Source organism: Mus caroli, chromosome 10 (genome assembly GCF_900094665.2).
Source record: "Mus caroli chromosome 10, CAROLI_EIJ_v1.1, whole genome shotgun sequence".
NCBI classification, from domain to species: Eukaryota; Metazoa; Chordata; class Mammalia; order Rodentia; family Muridae; genus Mus; species Mus caroli.
In genome coordinates, this window is record NC_034579.1 from 115,971,144 (window position 1) to 115,986,735 (window position 15,592).

Sequence of the window (15,592 nt, forward strand, 5' to 3'; positions counted from 1 at the left end):
CTTCTTGAGTTTCATGCGTTTATCAAATTGTATCTTATATCTTGGGTATCCTAAGTTTTGGGCTAATATCCACTTATCAATGAATACATATTGTGTGAGATCTTTTGTGATTGTGTTACTTCACTCAAGATGATGCCCTCAAGTTCTATCTCTAAACTCCTTAACTCTTTGTTGCCTTTCAGGAGTCTCTTTTCCAGTCTCAGATTCCAGGACTCCTCCTGGCCCGTTTTTTTTCATTTCCACTTCTTTTGCAGCAAGGTCTTTTGCTAAGTTATGTGCGAATGATTGAGCAGCTTTAAGATACTAAAACTCCCAGCCTGTTATCAGGTAAGAGTTTTAAGAAAATTTGGACAGTACATTATCAGATTATATGAGGGCTAGAGAAGGTTTTTGAATTTGGGTTTTCCTGGTATTTCAGGAGAAAAAAAATGCATAATTCCATAGCAGCTTGTGGCTGAATTCGTTCTCAGAGTGGGCATGCAGAACCTTAGGACCATTCTGCTGATGGATTCTGGGAACTTCTGTACCTGAGAATGTGCAGTTCAAGGATGAAAAGAAGGCTTGGCCATCCTGTAACATTAATATGCGCTTCATAAGTAATCAATAAGATTAAAAAAAATCTATCTAGGACAGTGGTTCTAAACCTTTGGGTCATGATCCCTTTGTCAAACCTCTATCTCCAAAAACTACATTTTGTAACAGTAGCAAAAGTGCAGTAATGAAGTAACAACAAAATGGTTCATGGTTGGGGTCACCACAATAAGAAGAGCTGTGTAAAAGGGCTTCACATTAGGAATGTTGATAAGCACTGGTCTAGGATGATTGTATTTTCCTTCACCAGTTGGAGCTAGTCCTATGGGAATTTTTTCACTGTTCTTTTTGTATTTTTCAAAATAGCCAACTGTTGACACATCATTTCTTTAATCCAATGCCAGAAAAGGTTTATAAAATTTTTATCATAGGGATGCAGGGTTGTATGGATTGACTACAGGATGGAAATATCACATGCTCTATTAAGACATTGTCTTTTCCTTCGAGAAACTTCTTTTAAGGTAGTTGGTGCAGGATGTATTCCCAAAATCACCAGGAATGAAACAAAAAACCATTTCACCAAGTAAAATGTAAAGATACGTAATTAATAGTTGAGATTAATTTAAATTCAATGCTAATATTATTAACCCATCTGAAATAAAGCAGGCTTTAATACATATGGTGACACACCATTAATTAAAATTTGCATACTTAATATTTCTATTATAGGAACAGAAAGGAGGGCTGTAGTCTGTCTCAATTCCCTTCATATATGAAGCAGCTGTCACAGTGGTTGCAGCTCTCTTGGAGACTTCCTATCAGGATAATTTAAAAAGCATTAATATGTGGTATTAAAACAATATAGATAAATTAAGATATGCTATATCCTCATGTTTTGAAAATAAGCATTTAATAGTACAAAGAATGGCTGTATCTTTTTTTTTTTCCTTTAAAAAATTTCTAGCTACATTGAAATCCTTTTTCAGTTTAAGGCTGTGTGGAAAAGTTGATTTAAGATGAAATAGGATTATCTTTGAAAAAAAAAATCTCCCAGGTCCTGCGAGGAGTCCTTATTAAAACCATAAAGCTTTATTTACTTATAACTCTAGGGAGAAAACATGATGTGAATAAAAATACTTAAATTTCATAGTGCAATGCTGCATATGGCTTGTGTCTCATGTTGATTTCCTCCCACTGATAAGGAAAGAAATGGAAGAGTATGTGAGTCCAATCGTGGACTCCAACTTCTGCCTTGAGATTTCCTGACACACGACCAGTTACATTTGGTCACCTGTCACAAAAGCCATTTTATTAACTTGTTGAGAAGATCGTTTTATTTGGGCAAACCCAAACTTACCGTAAGTATTGCTACTTCATGCACACAGTAAACCTCTTCTATTTCTGCAGAGTCATAGAGTAATAGTTTCATGACGATATTTTCGACACTGTGGTGATTTTAATTAGTATGGCCCCATAGCTCATGTATGTGGATGATTGGTCCCTAGTTGGTGAAAGTGTTTTGGAAGGATGGGGAGGTATGGTGTTATTGGAGGAGGTGTGTCATTAAGTGGGCTTTGAGGTCCATTCCAGCAGCCCATCTCAGTGTCTCCGTCTCTCTGCCTCCTACTTGCCACACAGATGTAAGCTCTCAGCTACTGCTCCAACTCCATCCCTGTGGCCATGCCCTCTGTTGTGATGCCCTGTCGTGAACTGTAACCCCCTGGAACTTCAAGCCCACCAATGAGATCTTTCTTGTATGAGTTGCTTTGGTCATGGTGTCTCTTCACAGCAACGGGGAAGTAACTGAGACAAATACCTACCTCATTCTGGTAATCGCTTCATAGAGTTCAAAGGTGCACATATGAAGGAGTTAGTGTACTCTATAAAGAATATGAACTCTGGGCACAACAAATATGAGTTTGAATATATATAATACATATATTTAAACATTCTTAATATTCTGATTTTGTACCTTCATATTTGAATTTGAAGTTTGAATGCATACATTCATATATATACACATACTTAATATTTTGAATTTTCTACATTGTGAGAAGTAGATAAATTGTCTTCTATATGGTCTCATAGGCAATAAGATAGGAACTAATAAAATCAATAATAATGTCAGTTCATTTATAATTTTAGCTAAATACTTATTTTTTTCTTAGCTTCAGTTTCTTATTTAAACAATGAAAATATGACCTGTCTTACCTGATTCTTTTGAGGATAAAGGATAAAACCCTTTTTAGTGATAAAATCTATTTGCACATGAGGCTTTCCTGCTAACATCTCAAAAGAGTCAACTCAAATGATAATAAAAAAATATTTTGAGATTTCCTGATCTTGTGGCCAGTTAACATTGATCTGTTCATTTTAGATTAAAAATACTTGATGAAGATATTTCTGTGAAGATTTTACATATCTCTTTTAAACCTAAATTCAGTTAGACTTAAACCTTCTTTGGTTCTGTGGTACAAAACACCTCAGCCTGCTTTGCCGGGACATTCCTTTGTTCCTGTAATAAATAGTCTGTGAGCTTCTTAGAGATGCTGTAACAAATTACCCCAAACTGGCTTTCTGGTACAGGCTAGATGTTGGGGAAGATGTTCACACAGCAGTTCTCTCCCTGAACTCTCTAGGATATTCTCTCTCTCTCTCTCTCTCTCTCTCTCTCTCTCTCTCTCTCTCTCTCTCTCTCTCTCTCTTTTGTCTCCTCTACCCTCTAACACTATTTGTAATTGTGTGGCCTCTAGTTGGGAGCTGTCTTCTCTTCGTACACCATCATATTGTTCTGGATCAGGAAAAGCCATCTGGAGGCCCAGAGTCATATGTCTGTGTCTCCTGGAGAGTTTTTAGAAATTCAACTGGTTGAGCCTATCCATACCTTAGTGCATCAGAATTCCAAGGGTGGGACTCATATGACACATGCTTGTTTTTCTCTCCAGACATGACTGGGCCTCTTCAGGTCACTTGGTGGTAGTGATGAGCCTTATGAGTTGGTGGCGTAAGTGTCTATGTCTTAGGCACGTGGAAGCATCAGGTAGAGGGGCCGCCTCCTCTAACATCTTCCTGGATCGAGTAGAGAGAAGCAGCCCCAGGCATACTCTGGGTAAAGGCAGCATTGATGATGTGGCAATGTACCGTGACTTTCATCTCGGTTGCCTTTAAAAGGCCTTTTCTAAGCTCCATTTGGCAACTCATCTCTTTCAAAATTGCTTAATGCTTTTCCCTCAACCATCGCTCTCTACCTTACACACTCTTGTCCAGAGTGATTCAGAGCCTAGTGAGAGGTGATGTCGGCTGATTTGTCTGAGGGAATGTTTTGCACCCGAGTCTCTTATGATTCTCTCTGGGAGGATGGGGGCGACGTCAAGGATGGTGATTTATTAAGAATGAAGCACCTATTCTGGTAGCCTTGCTCGGCAGTTTTCATGGAGTCTAATATAAGTAGGAAAACATCTGACATTTTCTTTTTCTTTTTTGGACAGATTAGGAATAAGTGCAATGAGAGCTGACAAAGTTAGGAAGATTTTTAACACATAAGTGTACTCGACATGCAGTGTGCGTGCCATTACCAACCAATAGATGTCCCCTAACCTGCAAATCATAATTCCAGTTCTTTTCTTGCTCAGAATTTTCTGCACACTGGTGTGTGGCCCAGGAAATTGTTTCGTGAAGGTCACTTATGGCAAAGACATAAACTGTCCTTCTGTTTTTGAAATGCGGACATGCTCAGATGTGAAAGCTGTGTGAAAGAATTCAGTGGTGAGCAGTCAGCTCAGCCAAAGGGATGGAGGAGGGAGAAGGCTTGGTGAGAGAGTGGGGAGTTATCTAATTTCTTCCTGAGAAATTTATGTCCGTCATATATAGCATGGCTTAGTTTCATTTCTTTTCAAAATTGGGACGTAAAATGCAGTCGTGGTAGAAAAGATAGGTGGGAGAAACAGAATTTCTCAGGGCCTGGTATGTAAAAGCATGAAAGTCTGGGGGTCAAGTAAATGTCTTGGTGTTTAAATTCTCCCCTTCCTTTGCCTATGCCTAGAAGTTAAAAGTTTTCTGAGATAGGGTCTCATTTATTAGCCTCGGCTAGCCTCAAAGTCATAGCAATTCTTTGGTCTCACCAACCAACCATTTATTTGGAATGGATATAAATAAAAGTAATGATTTATACTGGGATTTCTGGGGAGATGTATAAATTTAAATTTCTAAATCTAAAAAATTTCAAAAGTCTAATACACAGAGATAAAGAACAAAACATGGGTACCAAGTATACTGGGGTAGAAGGTAGGAAAAATGTGAAGATGTTGGTCAAAAGCAAAGTACGACATACAATTATTATAGTTCAAGTAACTGGATCATAAATGTGAGCCATTTTGCTCCACTTCTTTTAAAACTCTTATTGCATATGTTAAGGTTTATAATATATATATGTATATATATCATATAATATGTAGTATGTAATATATAATAAATATATAATATATAATATAATGTGTAAATAATATATAATATGATGTATCTCTATATAATTATACATAATATGATCTATATAATTATACATATAATATAATGTCTCTATATAATTATATATATGTATAACTTATATATATATATATATATACATATATATAATTAATGTGTGCTTCATCCTTCATTCCATGTTATTTTTGTAGTAAAACAGGAAAACATGATTTTCAGCAGATTCTGAATACAGTATTCATTAACTATTAATATTAAAAAACTATTAACTACATAGTTCTGTTTTTCACTGTCTCTTTAGACCTGTTTATCCTCTGTATCTGATACGTTATGTACTTGGTATCCATGTTTTATTCCTTATCTCTGTGTATTAGACTTCTGAAAAATTTTAGATTTTACATATAAGGAAATTCATGTTGTACAGAAAAGTTTCTTGTGTGCAGCTGGCAAGAACGCTGATTTGATATTCACATATGTAGACATATTCATTTATTGATCTGATATTTATTATTTGTGGTTTCATTGGATCTGAGACATGAATGTAAAGAAGACACATTTTATTTTTCCCCCCAGAGTTTTCAGTGTAGTGGAAGAGTCAGTCTAATAATTTGGGGAAAAAATTGAGGTTATTACTTTATTTATGTCTACAGCAAATAGGTAGTGAATTATAGAGGTAATTACTCTTCTAGTCTATGAAGTGGGTTTTCTCAAATGTTGTATGTATCATAGTTAGGGGTCCAAGTTCTCTTGTGGGGTTTTGTATAACATAGTAGTGCTCTGTAGAAAATAGTGGTGGTCTGTATAATGTAGTGGTGGTCTGTGTAACATAGAGGTGGTCTGTGTAACATAGTGTTGGTCTATGTAACATAGTGGTGTCTATATAACACAGTGGTGGCCTGTGTAACATAGTGGTGGTCTGTGTAACATAGTGGTGGTTTATGTAACATAGAGGTGGTCTGTGTAGCATAGTGGTGGTTTATGTAACATAGTGGTGTGTGTAACATAGTGGTGGTCTGTGTAACATAGTAGTGGTCTGTGTAACATAGTGGTGGTTTGTATAATATAGTGGCAGTCTGTGTAACAGTGGGGTCTGTGTAACATAGTGGTAGTCTGTATATTAGAGTGGAGGTCTGTGTAACATAGTGGTGTCTGGGTAACATAATGGTGGTCTTTCTCTATCTTGGCACATTTCACTCCATAATCGTGTGGTGAAGGTTCAGGCATATGTGTTTGTAAAAGGCATTGCAGATGATTCTGGCATTTACCCAGGTTCATGAGCCTCTGCTGTGCATGCTTAGGAGAGGAGATGCACTGTGGCTGGATTAAGGGTCATATGCTCTTCTAATAAGGAGTTTGCTGGAGCTTGGAGCCAGAACTTAAGTGGGAACAATTTAAGGACAGCACTGCTGTCGGAGGCGTAGCCTGGCTCACTGGTCAGGGGGACTCCTTTGGCGCCGTGTTTCCATTCAGCCTGCTTAGGGACAGAGAATCTTGTTTCTTGTTTCTTGGTTTGAATGAAGCTTATCCTGAGCAGATGGGCAATAGTTTGTGAGCACAGATGGAGAAGGAACAGGGAGTGCACTGGCAGAGCCCACACATGGAAGTGAGCAAGAGAGGAAGAGACTCACGCCAGAGGCAAAGGCATGGAGAAAACAGACACTCACCTGGCCATTGCAGAAAATGCCCCTTCTCCACGGTTTCCAAACAAACTTGGATCATAGCAAACCATGATCTCATTCACATTTACTGTATTTATTGACATTAAGTTGAGTGACAAACACCTTCTTAGTATTCATTAAGATTAAATTACCAAAGAATAATAAAACACTGTTTAATGAAATGTTTAAAAAAGCTAGTGATCTTAACCATTCTGATTGGTGTGAGGTGGAATCTCAGGGTTGTTTTGATTTGCATTTCCTTGATAACTAAGGATGTTGAACATTTCTTTAGGTGTTTCTCAGTCATTCAATATTCCTCAGTTGAGGATACTTTGTTTAGCTCTGTACCCCATTTTAAAAATAGGGTTATTTGATTCTCTGGAGTCTAACTTCTTGAGTTCTTTGTATGTATTGGATATTAGCCCTCTAGTGGATGAACGATTGGTGAATATCTTTTCCCAATCTGTTGGTTGCCATTTTGTCCTATTGGCAGTGTCCTTTGCCTTACAGAAGCTTTGCAATTTTATGAGGTCCCATTTGTCAAATCTTGATCTTAGAGCATAAGCCATTGCTGTTCTGTTCAGGAGAATTTCCCCTGTGCCTATGTGTTTGAGACTCTTCCCCACTTTCTCCTCTATTAGTTTCAATGTCTGGTTTTAAGTGGAGGAAAACTCAGGCGACAGCAGATATTGGCAAGAATGTGGAGAAAGAGGAACAATTCTTCATTGTTGGTGGGATTGCAAGCAGGTTCAACCACTCTGGAAATCAGTTTGGTGGTTCCTCAGAAAACTCAACACAGTATTACCTGAGGACCCAGCTATACCACTCCTGGGCATATACCCAAAATATTCTCCCATATATAACAAGGACACATGCTCCACTATGTTTATTACTGCCTTATGTATAATAGCCAGAAGCTGGAAAGAACCCAGATATCCTTCAACAGAGGAATGGATATAGAAATCATGGTACATTTACACAGTGGAGTACTACTCAGGTATTAAAAACAATGAATTCATGAAATTCTTAGGCAAATGGATGGAATTAGAAAATATCATCCTGAGTGAGGCAACCCAATCACAAAAGAACACACATGGTATACACTCACTGATAGGTGGATATTAGCCCAAAAGCTCGGAATAACCAAGATACAATTCACAGACCACATGAAGCTCAAGAAGAAGGAAGACCAAAATGTGGGTGCTTCGGTCCCTCTTAGAAGGGGAAACAAAATACTCATGGGAGCAAATATGGAGACAGAGTGTGGAGCAGAGATTGAAAGAAAAGGTCATCCAGAGACTGCCCCACCTGGGGATTTATCCCATATATAGTCACCAGATGTAGACACTATTTTGGATGCTAAGAAGTGCTTGCTGACAGGAGCCTCATTTAGCTGTCTCCTGAGATGCTCTGCCAGAGCCTGACAATTATAAAAGTAGATGCATGCAGCCAGCCATTGGACTGTGCACAGGGTCCCCAATGGAGGAGTTAGAGAAAGGACTGAAGGAACTGAAGAGGTTTGTAGCCCCATAGGAGGAACAACAATATCAACCAAACAGACACCCCAGTGCTCCCAGGGACTACACACCAAGAAGTACACATGGAGGGACCAATGGCTCTAGCAGCATATGTAGCAGAGGGTGGCCTTGTTGGGCATCAATGGTAGGAGAGACCCTTGGTCCTATGAAGGGTTGATGCCCCAGTGTAGGGGAATTCGAGGATAGAGGGGCGGGAGTGGCTTGATGGGTTGGGGAACACCCTCATAGAAGCAGGAGGAGGGAGGATGGGATAGGGGTTTTCCGGGGTGGAGGGAAACAGGAAAGGGGATAACATTTGAAATGTAAATAAAGAAAATATCCAATATATTTCTAAAAAATAGCTAGTAATGCATTGGGATTGAAATGTAAGGAATCCTACTTCAGGAGAGGAGTGTTTCTTTCCCTCTGAGAGGCTCAGAGGGAACAGCTTCACAGTAGTTGACTGCAATGCTCATCCAGAAAAAGTCCCAAGTCAGCATGAGACTTTTAATAAGAAAACATTACTGCTGTGGTGTCTAACTTCTTCATTTTCTGCATTGGGTATTTGGTGTGCTTTTGATATTTAATTTTTCAGCTTTGTGTTATATCTTCAACAAGCTCAAATAGACTCCTTTTTGTACATATTTTGCACTTTACTAATCTTCGAGTGTAACTTACCCACCATGGATTTCTCAGCATTTCTACTGGAATTCTCATATTTCATCAGTACATTTCTTTTAGCAAATACTATTGGCTTATACAGAGAACACATTTTCAGCAAAGATTCCTGCAGCAGAACTTTAAATAAGTGAGTGGATAGTGTGTGGGTACATGAGTGGAGGCTAGTGCACCATCCATCATGGAAGCTTACCTTCTTCAGAATGTAGGGGCTGTTGACCTACTGACCTGCTCTCTCTTCTGTTCCCTTGGAGAGCTTCCATGTTTCAGGCAGTTATAGATCTTCACCTGTGCTCATTGATATCCTCTTGCCCTAGCCAAAATGAAAATCACTCTTTCTTAAAAGTGTTCAAGTACTTGTCATATAATATTCTTGCTGGGTTCAATGGTCATTTATTAATATTAACCATAAACTTTATTCTTGTGGTGGGTATGTGTATATGTGCATATAAGTGTGTATGTGTGTGTATTTGTGTGTCTGTGAGAGAATATATGTATATGTGTGTGGGAATATAGGTATATGTGTGTTTGTTTGTATATGTGTGTGGGAGAGTATATGTGTATGTGTATATGTGTGTGAGAATATATGTATATGTGTGTATGTGTGTATGTGTGTATATGTATGTGTAAGAGAATATATGTACACATGTATGTGTGTGAGAGTATATGTATATGTGTGCATGTGTGTGAGAGTATATGTTTATGTATTTATGTATATATGTATGTGTATATGTGTGGTTATGTATATGTATATGTGTGTATGTGTGTGGGGTGTGTATATGTGTATATGTGTATATGTGTATATGTGTATATATGTGTATATGTGTATGTGTGTATATGTGTGAGAGAATATATGTATATGTGTGTATGTGTGTGTATATGAAAGTATATTTATACGTGTGTATATGTATGAAGGTATATGTATATGTGTGTGTGTATGTATGTATGTATGTATGTATGAATGGTGTGGAGTGTGTATATGTGTTTAAGTATATATGTGTATGTCTGTGTATGTGTATATGAAAGTATATGTATTTGTGTGTATGGTATGGTATGTGTATATATATGTGTATATGAGTATATATGTGTGTAAGAGTATATGTGTATATGTATGTGTGTATATGTGTGTGTGTGTGTATGTGTTACATATGTATGGTATATGCTCTCATGTGTTTATGTGCACATTCATTCATTGGGACCCAAAGGAGGATGTTGGGTTTGTGCTCTATCAATCCCTATTTTATCTCTTTTACACAGGGTCTCTCACTGGACGTGGAAATAAGCTGGTGACCAGCAGGCCCTAGCGCCTCTGTCCAGTGACAGTTACAGGAGCACAGGACCATGCTGCCCATCAGTTTTACGTGGACACTGGGAATGAACTGGCACCTGTGCTTGTGCAGCGAGGGCTCTTACCCACTGCGCTGTCTCTTCAGCTTGCAATGAGTATCTATTCAGTGAATGATCACCAAGTAAGAATATGTCTGCTAGTCATTTACAGAGCTAGAGCGCTTGGAGATGGCATCTTTCCTTCATTTCTACAAAGGATTCACATTCAAACCAGTTTCTGGCTTTAATAATAAATAATTGTGTATAGTAGTAATAGGCAAGGTGGAATATATCATGGTGTGTGGCTGTGATTGTGTTGGGAAACAGAGACAGTCACTCACAGCTTCTTTATTGTTTCCCCGATACCTCAACTATAACTATTTTTCTACTTACTTTTTGCAGTGTTTGATTATTGTTAAAAGTTAATGGGAATTATTTTTCATATTAACAGAAATGATTACAAAATGTAAATTGTACTGATGTGGTACTGGATTTTTGAGCTTATCATTTAATTCTCCAAACTATAATTTTTAGGAGTTTAATGATGTTAACGTAACATACACCTATTATTGACTATGCAAAAATTCATGAGAAATTAAATAGAAGATTGATGATGCAATTTGGAGAAGAAAATAAGGGATCATATTGTGAGCCAAACATCCTGCTTGGCTCCTGTGTAATATATACTCAGTCAAAGACAGTTAGCATAATTAGGCAGCCTACACAAAGCAGAGGTGTTCATCCTTTAGATTTTTCAAATGGCAAATAGACTGAATATCCTTATTAAATTGATTAATCTATTTATTAGCCAAAACAAATCAGAATGAGCATTACAGTTGAAGAGAGTAAAAATAAAAGTTGAATTGCAGGCCACTGTATGTGAGTTTGTTTTACCGAGTGTGCAGACCCACTGGCCCTTACTGTGGGAGGCATAGCTAATGAACACTTATCTCCTGTTCATTCATCTAATTAGTTTGAGCAGGCGGTGCCTGAACTACATCCCTGTCTTGCTTAGTGTGTGGGGCTAGCCGGGGCATGGGGGTTGGCTTAAAGTGAGGAGGTTGGATGCTTGACACCACTTGGTAATAATAATAAAAAACCCATATGGTCTGTTTTTAGGTGGCCTGTCGAACCAAAATGTATCAAATTGCTGTTTATAGTGTTAGGCAACCATAATAGCTGGTTGTGCCTTAACTGGGTGTAATGGCCTGTGTGCTTAAGAACTGTCTAGTGCAGCCTTTTATCTGTCTTGAGTGTAGTGTGTTATTACTCATTCTGTGAATGGATCAGACACAATCACATGAAATTGCCTACAGTTATCTGGTTTTGAGGTACAAACCTTACTTTTTCATACAGTTCAATATAAATCTAAAGCCTTTATCTATCCCTCTATAGAAATAACTTCTAATTAATGATGAGAAATACTTGAAATGGTACTATTGGTACTTTTTTTTTTGATTAAAAAAGGCACTAAATGATTCAAATGGATGTTTATAGAGATCTCCCTAAACCAGTAACTTGACAGGAAAATACTCAAGCATTTGATATGCAATCTATTTACATGTAGATGATTTGACACTTGGAAGAGTATTATACATATCATGACCAGATCATTAGCAAACCATTCTTTGCTAGTTATTTAAGACCAGCAATTATGTGTAGCTAGAAAATCAGGTGATACTCTTGATGGTGCTGGATTCTCTTTCTCTGTCCCGGTGCTGGTTCTCAATGAGAAACAAATTTTCAGCACAAAGAAGCGAAATCTTTGTCATCAGGTCAGATGTGGTAAAAAAAAAATGTCAAATTATAAAGAGCAAATCTCATCGCTTCTCAGCCTTTTGGCTAAGATCAAGTGTAGTATCTGCTGTTATCAGTAAAGAGCAAATCTCTTTCCTAGGGGATTATTCCATCTTCATGGTCTATGATGAAAGAAGGCCATTTGAGTCCCTAAGTTCTGACCTTAGGGTTTGGGATCATGGTCTTCACCCATAGAGGTTTGACTTTCCAGGTACACGGAAATGAATGTGTGTCCAAAGACTCCATGTGGGCAGGCATATGCTGATGTTTTAGATGGAGATGCAGGAAGAAGATGGTGTTTCTGCCAAAGGGTGGTGTTACTCACAATAATTTCAGAGTTTGAAAATCAAGGACAGCTTGCTCTCTCTGCTACACCAGGCAGACTGAAGTAACTGCCCAGGTGCCTTTTGACATGTCTGTAAATGGGATGGTGATGTATGTCTGCATTTTCTTGCAGGGAAGATTCTTAGCAGGGAGAGAAAACATCATATTTTTTAAATTTATTTTCTAAATCCCCTGTGAGTGCAATAATGAGAATTTTAATACAATCCATGATGAGATGGGAATTCTCATGGAGGGTGAAGACATTCCCTAGGACAATGTTGCTTCCTGATTTTGAGCTTTGGAGATGGTAATCCCTGCAAATACTCTCGTATCTGCTATTACTACTGATCCAGAGGAGTGAATAAAATGTTCAACGCTTGTTCATATAAGTAGCTTCAAGCAGGTTTGCTGCTTTCCATTGTTAAGAAGAACACCACTGCATTTTATCAATGCATGAAGGATTTTCATATAACTTCTGGACAAAAAAAAATCCCTATTGTTATTATAGAATTTAAGTAATTTTAAGAAGTGAGACTGATGCTCACATATTGCTCTCATGCTAGGGCTTCCCAAAGTCATGAACATTTCATATTAGATACCACCAGGGAGAACACTAACATTATTATTAACACAAAAAATGATTTTCATTCTTTTTCATGTTTTCAAGAGCTTCTGATGCTTGAACCTCTTGGATTCAAGCTGTTAGGCTCTTACCTATCGTTTTGCCAGAACGTATTACTGAATCTCAGCAGAGAAATGTTTGGTCGAATGCCTTCTTTGCCACCCTCTTTCCAATGCTTTACCTCACCATGGATATATCCTCCTGAATTATATTTCTATAATTATTTTGTGGCTAAAATTACCAGCATAGATGTTTATAACTCATCCCTTGCCATTGACCCCTTGGATTTGGACTCACTGTAAATTGAATATTTATTGTGTTGTTGGTTGGTATGGTGCCAGCAGCCACTACTTTAGAAGTGCACTTTGCAGCCAAATCATTGGACCAATGCTAGTCATGTTACTGGCAATATTTTCATCTATTTCCTGATACTGGAAGGCAAGAAGAACATAGTTAAAAGTCATCTCATAAAGTTAAAGATGAATAACATTTTTTTTCTTCACAATATTTCACACAATATTCTCATTTTTATTAGACTGGAAAAAAATCCAAGTTACCTTGGAGACTTCAATTCATGACTAATAAATGTTAACAACAAAACTAAGGTAGACCATCATGAATATTCAAACTATTCCCCAAATTTCATAAAGTATACATCATCAGAGGTGCCATCATTTTGGTACATGGAGATGTTTGTGTTTTTGTTGAAAAAGAGACATGCTTGATATAGTTAAATCTCACATTTTTGTTCTCCATGTTCTTAATGAGCATATGTATATGTATAAGGTTGGTAGGTATTTTTTTTATAATTTTGAGGGGGCTTACTAGGTCTTCTTGGTAGTAAGTTACTTCAGGTTCCTGTACATTGGATCCTTAATATAAATTTTGCAACTTTGGCACCCTGTGCCCCAAAACAGAGAAGATACTGTTTGGATAGTTCGAGTGCCATTGGCTTAGAGCTTTGAGTATAGTACGGATGGCTGCCATTCTATCTGACATGTAAAAATGGAACGATAAGAGGATATATGAAGACTGACTATGTGCTGAGATAAGTTGTGAGTAATCCTGTAGTTCTACTTGTACGGCCATGGCAAAGAGGCCAGCCCTGTAAGGCTGTAAGTGAGGTTAGCACTCCTGACCCACACACAACTCAGCTTCATCTTTACCACGTCCTTTGGGTTTATTGGGACAAATCTCATAATGTTATTATCTTAAACTGACCATGGAAAGAACTCCTAGCCTCCCTTATCATCACACTGACGATGTTTGGTAGCCTGATATTTCAGTCTCTGTATATTCTCTTGTCTCTGTATACCCATAACTCCTCGACTCCTAAAATCTCACTGCTTTTACTTTCTGGAGTTCCTGGCCATCATAAGAAAACAATTCTATAGTTTCAGGCTTTCTTCTGATATTCTTTCACTTTCTCGCTTGAACCACTGTTCTTGCTTGCAGTTGGTTGGCATCAGGTGTCTGTTTTCTCCCTGAAACTGCTATGCATTCCACCACTAGGCTTAGAGATGCTCTTGTTCCTATGAAGACAGTTGTCTTCACAGTGGTTTTCATGTGTTCACCCCGCCCCCACCCTTTGCCTTAGTCTGAAACTGTCTCACTCTACCAACCCTTGAATCTCTTGACCTCATCTCTCATAGTGTCCTCTTACGGCTCACTTTAACCTTCTCTTTTACCCCTGTCCTAGCTCTCAGTGACCTCAGTGTTGCGTAGATGGTCCTTCCCGTATGCTTCATTTCTTCAGACTCTTCTTGATCTTATTTTTCTAACTACAGCCAACCCCTTTTATTTTCATGCCAGGGCTTTGTTCTTACCAGTGGTCTCCATTTCAGATGTCCCTTTGCCACCATTTTTGGCCCCCAGGAACTATAGTGGTACATTTGGCTGTTTCCAAGCTTTACCTCATTAGCACTAGGCTGTGAAGGAAAGGCTCGTAAATACTGATGCCCTTTATATTGCTACACACCAAGAGAATATGTTGAAGGGGCAAAAGTGGGAAGACCAAAGAGCTACAAAAACGAGTGTCCAGGGTTCTTTCTGTACATTACAGTGTAGCCTTGTATATTGTTGAATGATGACTGGTGACTTCAATGAAGATCGGACTGTGATTGTCCTTTAGATGAGATGGCAGAGAACCCTTAATAGAGAGTAAGCACACGAATCTCTCGAAACAGTGGCCTGTTAATGCTGAGACTGTTCTTCCAGATGTGGCAGCAGTCTAGGTCTATTCATCCCTATTCTCTAGAAACATCTGTAGTGTACATGAGGGAGCATGGCAGGAGAATCAGCCAAGGGAGACACACATGGATAGAGGCATACTTTATATAGAGTCCTCTTTTTGTGTGGCTGTGATCATGAGGTTTGGCCTCAAGCCTTCTCTGCTGATAACACCATTGTCCTAGACAGGATTTTGACCTATTTTTAATGAATGTGGGAATGCACAACTATGGAATGATTTTCTCTAACCCTCACCTGCCTATTTTGGCTTTTGGGAAAAGAGCATCTAATTCCAGCAGTAGAGAGAATGTTTCCTTCCATCATTTGACAGTTACTTTCCCAAAGGAATTTAATCCTCTAGGCATAACATGTAGGAACCATGTTCTGTTGGACTCGTTAAAGCTTTCAGCTCTGCAGGTAGAAGGCATGCT

General features: G+C 38.3%; 1 protein-coding gene and 1 pseudogene across 5 annotated transcripts in view; both read left to right on the forward strand.

Moving 5' to 3' along the window:
* Positions 1-15,592, forward strand: part of Tafa2 (TAFA chemokine like family member 2) — a 463,344-nt gene that overhangs the window by 152,206 nt on the left and 295,546 nt on the right. For 3 of the 5 annotated variants that reach the window (XM_029482930.1, XM_021174837.1, XM_029482931.1), the window contains exon 2: positions 10,121-10,332. The exons of the other annotated variants lie outside the window; for them this stretch is intronic. In XM_029482930.1, the coding sequence (XP_029338790.1) occupies positions 10,322-10,332 (11 nt within the window). In that variant the 5' untranslated portion in view covers positions 10,121-10,321. The remainder of the gene's footprint in view (positions 1-10,120; positions 10,333-15,592) is intronic. 5 annotated transcript variants of the gene reach the window in all.
* Positions 12,012-12,212, forward strand: LOC115032266 (annotated as a pseudogene).